General features: G+C 39.3%; 1 protein-coding gene across 1 annotated transcript in view; it reads right to left on the bottom strand.

The window, feature by feature from the left end:
- Positions 1-7214, bottom strand: part of LOC125042628 (juvenile hormone esterase-like) — a 16161-nt gene extending 8947 nt beyond the window's left edge. The window contains exons 1-7 of the mRNA XM_047638390.1: positions 6486-7214; positions 6128-6280; positions 5776-5929; positions 4467-4540; positions 3091-3202; positions 1731-1951; positions 1014-1212 (exon numbers count right to left, since the gene is read on the bottom strand). Coding sequence (XP_047494346.1) covers positions 1014-1212; positions 1731-1951; positions 3091-3202; positions 4467-4540; positions 5776-5929; positions 6128-6280; positions 6486-7085 — 1513 coding nt within the window. The 5' untranslated portion in view covers positions 7086-7214. The remainder of the gene's footprint in view (positions 1-1013; positions 1213-1730; positions 1952-3090; positions 3203-4466; positions 4541-5775; positions 5930-6127; positions 6281-6485) is intronic.
- Positions 7215-7500: the final 286 nt, after the last annotated feature.

Here is a 7500-nt window from a genome sequence, read left to right as displayed (position 1 = left end):
TAGTATCAACACGGTAGTGTGTTTTCTCCTTTTCATATACTATATTAAGTTTTCCCGGTTTCAATTAGGTGATACAAAAAGATTTTCAAGTTTCAGTCAAGTAATATTTAGAAACTGGTCGGTGTCAGTTAGGTAGCACAAAAATATTTTCAGGTTTCAAGTAGGTAATATAGAGAGATTTTCAGGTTTTGAGATTATAGATAACAGTTGATCGATATATGGCTGTTGTGAAAGATATAATTGACGTTAAAATGATAAGCTTTAGTATGAAAATATTTGCTGGTATTAACATAGGTACAAACAATAATGGTGATAATTATCAATAATAACATGAGGATTTATCGTGATCTAGAAGAATAGATAATTCTACTGATGATAACATGAGCGGTGATAAATCAACGATAACAACAAAAATAATATGAGAATAATGAAACCAACCACACCAGTAATAAAACAACGAAAAATATAACTACCACAAGAGAACTTGATGGAAAAAAGGTGACAAAACCTTCAAGATCACTATTTAGGATCACAAGAACGAAACAATGGTAGCCTTTATAACAACCAAACGAACGGTTAGAGTAACAAAATAACGTAATAGTAGCTACAAATTAGTGCTGATAACAAGAACAGAGGATATGATAATCGCAAAACAAAAGACAGTGATAACAACATCGGGAACAAAACAGAAGTGATAAAGAAATAAAAAAATAATAATAACAAGAATAATAAGAAGTACGAGATGAGGAAATAAGTTACGAGTAATGTTTACTTTACGTGGTAGTTATAATGATGCTAATAATGCTGGATATAAAAAGATGATGGTGATAATAACAATACAAATGACAATGAACATATGAACATAATAATGATAAGGATCATAATAAAAAAAAAAAAAATGAATAAGCATAATGATAACAACAACAACAACAATAATAGTAATAACAATAACGATTAATCACAAAGACAACCACGACAACACCTTAAAGGAAAACCAAAGTGGGAAAACTCACGGCCCACGACCAGCGAGCCCTCATCCCTCACACTCCCGGTCATCACAGGGACCTGGAGGAACTCCCTTGCGTCCACGATCTCCACAGGGCTCTTGGGAATCACCAGTTCGAGGTCAGGGAGGTTCTCGGCCGCTAGGGTATCCTGCACCACGGGACACAGGCCCTTGAACCCCAAGCCTCCTCTCTGTCGGTCGTCTGACTGGAAGCGACGGCGAGGGAAGGTTTAGGAATGATTACAGATATAGGTTATGTAATATAGGCTTTAAATGACAAAAAAATCAATGGTATGAAATAAAGGCTTTGGTATGACAATAAGTAAATGTTTAAACATTAAGGCTTCAAAATATAGGTATAGAAATGATGACAAATAAAAGTAAAAACAAACAAACAAACTTAGAAATAATAAAATAGGCAAAGGATAAAAAACAAAGTAAGGCTTAAAATTAGAAAATAACAAAGTGACACCACGTAAAGGCTTGAAAAGAAGATAAACAAAAGGGAAGTTTAAAAATGCTAAGTAATAAAGATTCACACCTGGATGTTTTTGAAACAAATCCGAAACGTGTTTTGACACAAGATTCGACCGCGACTGAAACTCCACGTCCCTCATACCCCACAGTTCATCCCCTCCCAACCCCCCTCTACCCCCTCTCCTCACCCCCACCCCCACCCTTACGAACTCTGCCCCCCCCCCCCTTTTTTTTACCAATCACTCACATAGATCTTAAGTGACGCGCTGTTGACTTCGTCCATCGTCCTTCCCCTCATGCACTCGACCGCCTTGACCTTGTCCTTGACCTCGTCGCAGTGCAGGATCTCAGCGGTCGACCAGAAACCGGATTCAGGGTCAGGATCGAGTGTCCATTCCTCAAAGGACGACCCACTCATCGGCAACACTTTGTGGACGAGTTGCCGGTTGTTGTTTCCGGGGACGGTTTCTGTGTTCAATCGTTGTTGTTGTTTTTATTATTATCATTATTGTTCCTGTACATATTCTTGTTCCATTCGTTATCGTAATGATGGTCATGATAAGGATGGTAATGAAGATAATAATGATAATAACGATAACAATGATGATAATAAAAGTGATAATAATAGTAGTAATAGTAGTTATATAATAGTAATAATAATAGCTATCATTATCATTGTTATTCATCAATATCATTATCATTATCATCAATGTTGCTGCTGTTATTATTTTTATCATTACTATCATGATTATCATGATTATTATTATCATCATCAATTCTACTGCTATTGTTATTTCTATCATCATTATTATTACTGTCATTATAACATTTATTCAAAGAGGGAGAGAAGAGTGGCGAAGGAGATATTTAAAAAGAGAGGATGGAGGAAGAGGAAAAGGGAAGGAATGGAAGAGGGGGAAGGAAGAGAATACAAGGAGACATAAGGAGTAGGGGGAAGAAAAGAGAAAGGAGAAAGGGGGAAGAAAACGAGAATTGGGAAGGGGAGGAGGAGAAGGAGGAGGAGGAATGGGGTATGGGAAAAAGAGGAAGGGGGGGGACAGAGAAGCGGCGGAGATAATGGGACGAAGAGTGAAGAGAGAGAGAGAGAGAGAGACAGGGAGGAAGAGGGAAGGAAAGAAAGGGAGTATAGAAAATTAGGAAAAAGAAGAGGAAAAATCGTGAATGGAAGAGCAAGGAATTTGATAATTTGTAGATATAAGGAATATGAAGAGGGAAGAGGAGAAAAAATGAGAAGGAAAGGAAGAGGAAAGGGACGGGGAGAAAAGGGGAGAGAGAGAAGAAGGAAAAATAAGGGAAGGGAAAACATGTAAGGGGGATGAGGAAAGAAAAGGGAAGGGAGAGGAGCAGAAGACAGAGGGAGATAAAGGAAGAGAAGAGGGCAAGGCAAGGAAAAAAAAGGAAAGAGGAAGAACGAGAAGAATGAGGGGGGACAAAGGAAAGGATAAAGAACGAGAACTGTGAGAGAAAGAAAATAAACTTTCTCACCCCACACCCACCTCCCTCTCTCACCGTGCATCATTATCATCATCATATATCACAGACATCCATCTGTCTACCTCCTTTATCACCCATTTTATCCCAATTACCATTCGTGAGAGGAGTTATTTGCATCCACGAAGTACTGGCTCCTCCAGCACTTTGTCCGAAAACTGTGACAGAATCTCGGTCTCCGCCAAATGCCCTTATGTGGTCTTGTACCTGAAAGAGACACGAGAGGGAACTTAAATATAAAAAATAATAATAATGATGATTATGATAATGATGATGAAAATGATAATAATAATGATAATGATAATGATGAAAATGATAATTATAATGATGATTATGATAATGATGATGAAAATGATAATAATAATGATGATTATGATAATGATGATGAAAATAATAATAATAACAATAATGATAATGATAAAAAATAATAATGATATTGATAATGATGATAATGATAAAACTGGGGATGGTAATAATAAGATAATAATAATGACGATAGTAGTAATGATGATTATGATAATGATGATGAAAATGATAATAACAATAATGATAATTATAAAAAATAATAATGATATTGATAATGAGGATAATGATAAAAATGGTGATGATGATGGTATTGAGAATATAATAGCAATGATAATAATAATGATAATGATAGTAGTAACGATAGCGAGAAAGATAATAATAACGATAATAATAATATCAATAGTATAAATATTGATTATGGTAACAGTAACAATACTGGTAATGTTAAAAATGATAATGATGATAATAATAATGATAATGATAGTAATGATAATGAAAATAATAATGATAATGATAATAAAAACAAGAAAAATATTAATAATAATGATAATACTGATAATTATAATAACAATAATGATGGCGATTGTGATTATGGCGTTAACAATGATGATAATAATGATAATTATGTTATTAATAATGATGACGAATATGATGTTAATAATAATGATAATGATGGTGCTCATGATGATAATGAATATCATGACGTCAACAGTGTAGATAATTATGAAGTTAATAGTAACGATGATGACGATGATTAAAGGGAAGGTGATTATAAATATAATGATAATAATGTTATAATGATTATGATCATAGTCATGTGGGACTATACTGGTAACTGGTGATAAGGAGATAATAATAATGATAATAATGATAATAATGATGATAGTGATGATGATGATAAAAGTAATGATAATAATATTGATAATAATGAATAAAAATTGTAATACTGATAATAACTGATTTTGATAATGATAATGATATTAATAATCATGTTGATAACAACGATGATGAGTATAATAATGATAACAACAGCAACAGCAATACTAACAATGATAATACTGATAACCCACGATAATAACACAATGCCGAAGACCATAATATCAACGGTATCAACAACAAAAGCAGATAACAACAATAAGATTATGTTTTTTTTGTTATTTCTTACCCAGCGCAGTGCCAGTACTTGGTCCATTAACCCCATATTTCCCGGGGCGTCTGCTATTCCTCCGGCTAAGAAACCTACAGCGGGAGGGAAAAGATGGTGGTTATATTAATAATGGTGATGGTGGTGACGGTGGTGATGGTGATGATTGTGGTGACGGTGGTGATGATGGTGATGATTGTGGTGACGGTGATGATGATGGGGATGATGATGGTGGTGATGATGATGGTGGTGACGGTGGTAATATTGATAATGGTGATGGTGGTGACGGTGGTGATGGTGGTGACGGTGGTGATGATGGTAATGATGATGGTGGTGACGGTGGTGATGGTAATGATGATGGTGGTGATGATGGTGATGATGATGGTGGTGACGGTGGTGATGGTGGTGACGGTGGTGATGGTGGTGGTGACGGTGGTGACGGTGGTGATGATGATGATGGTGATGATGATGGTGGTGATGATGGTGGTGACGGTGGTGACGGTGGTGATGATGATGATGGTGATGATGATGGTGGTGATGATGGTGATGATGATGGTGACGGTGGTGATGATGGTGATGATGATGGTGGTGACGGTGGTGATGATGATGGTACTGATAATGAAATGATAATGATGGTAAGAGTAACGATGATGATGATGATGATAGTGATAATAGTAATAACGATTCTGAAAATGATGATCATGACAGTGATAATAATGAGGATGGTGATGATAATGATAGTGATGGTGATGGTGTTGATGAGGGTAATGATAAGGATAGCGATGATGGTGTTGATAATGATGGTGATGATTATAATGGAAAAGGTAAAGATAATGATGATGGTGATGAAGATAATGATAATTGTAAGAGTAACGATGATGATGATGGTGAAAGTAATAATAATAATAACGATTCTGATGATGATAATGATAACGATACTGAAAATGATGATGATCTTGACAGTGCTAATAATTAGGATAATAATAAAAACAATAATGATCTTGATGCCGATGATGATAAATGATAATGATGATAATAATATTGACAATAGTAATAGCAATGATAACAAGAAAATAATAGTATAGTAATGATGATAGTAAAAGTGATAATAATAACAATGAAAAAGTAAAGAATAAGGAAGAAGAAGAAGAAAAGAAGAAGAGGAGGAAGAAGAAGAAGAAGAAGAGGAAAAGAAGAAGAAGAAGAAGAAGAAGAATTAGAAGAAGGAGAAGAGAGAGAGAATGAAAGAGAGAGAGAGAATGAAGAGAGAGACAGAAAGACAGAGACAGATAGACAGAGAGTCACATTCTCCACAGCTCTGTAAACTTACCCAAGGACCCTAGTCGGTACTGTACAACCACCACAATCACATCACGATCCATGAGCTTCGTCGGGACGTATAGGTTGGCATCTCCGGTCATGTACGCCCCCCCATGAATCCATACCATGACTGGGAGCTGGGTAGGGATGCGGCTGTCGGGCATCTGTGTGTGCATTACTGGGCAGGTTACTTGGGATAAGTGTGTGTGTGTGTGTGTGTGGGAGGGGAAGAGGGTATATATGCATGTGTATTTTTTTGTGCGTTTGCGTTGTGTTTGCTTCCGTTTGTGTTTATATTCTCTCTTTTTTTCATGTAGGTATATTTTTATTTTATTGTTTAGGTGTGTTTCACTCTGACTTACCATCGGGGTGTAGATGCTTAAGTGTAGACAGTCCTCCCGGCCGGCTGTGACGCTGAGAATGAGCGAGATCTGCGGACATCGAGCTCGCAGGTACGTGGCGTCGTAGGAACCATCCAGCGTTGCAATCCAAGGACCTGTCCATGGTTTGGGGTTCTGGCGGGGGGAGGGGGGGGGGGAGAAAGAGTGTGTTTTGAGAAACAGAGAGAAAGAGAAGAGGTGGAGATAGATAGATAGATTGATAGATGGAAAGACAGAGAGAGAGAGAGAGAGAGAGAGAGAGAGGAGAGATGATACGCTGTGTATATACTCATATATGCGCTTGGGCATGGATATATATATATGCGTTTGAACCACATACCTTAAACCTGAGCTCACCAATGGGGGGCTCAGCATAGGGCAGGCTCATGAAGGCATAGAAGGGCCGGCCGAGATACGAGGTCATGACCCTTCCTCGCGCAGTGCCCAGGCCTTCCACAGTGACCTCGGGGAAGGTTGGAGGAGCTGGAGTGGGTGATGGTGTTGGCGCTGCTGATGTTGGAGAAGGTGATGAGGATGGAGAAGGTGATGATTCTGTGGGGGGCGAGGTTGCAGGAGCTGGGGGTGATGTTGATGGCGTTGGTGGTGATGTTGATGGTGCTGGTGGTGATGTTGATGGCGTTGGTGGTGATGTTGATGGCGCTGGTGGTGATGTTGATGGCGCTGGTGGTGACGTCGCAGGCTCTGTAGACGATGATTCTGCTGGGTCTGATGTCTCCTGAAACGTCGGTTCCGTGGCCTGAACTTTCTGATCCATCAATAGCGGTCTGCCCTTATCCTCGGCTGTCCCAGGAAACACCCGGTCCTCCAGCGCCCCCGTCAGAATCTCGGCCTGCTGTCGGAGGGGAGTCCTGGCACCGGACGCAAGAACCGCGGCCGCCAGCACCACCCCGACGACGGACAAGCGATCGCCCTGCATCATGGAGACAGACAGGCCACGAGGCTAAAACTCCTTTCCACTCGAAGTCTGAGAGAGAGTAAGCGAGATCCCCGCACGATTAGTCTTTCCAACGGCGAATGGAGCGGAGTCCGGCGAAAGAGTGCCAGGCTGATAAGTGGCTGCGGCACCCGAGAGCTCTACCCCTCCCCTCACGCCAGGCACTGATAATCCCGGTGCCATTATCTGGTGGAAGGAAGGCTGTGGTCTCTTCTTGAGGAGATTGGGAGTCAGGCACTGTTGGAAAGCATTCCTCATCTCGGCATTATCTGCACATGTGCATACGGACATACTTACATAGATACGAACATGTAGTTATATGTATATATATGTGCACACGAACACACACACACACACACACACACACACACACACACACACACACACACACACACACACA

The sequence above is a fragment of the Penaeus chinensis genome, chromosome 32, assembly GCF_019202785.1.
Source record: "Penaeus chinensis breed Huanghai No. 1 chromosome 32, ASM1920278v2, whole genome shotgun sequence".
NCBI lineage: Eukaryota > Metazoa > Arthropoda > Malacostraca > Decapoda > Penaeidae > Penaeus > Penaeus chinensis.
Note: the sequence above shows the minus strand (reverse complement) of the source record. Positions and strands in the feature narration are given on the sequence as shown.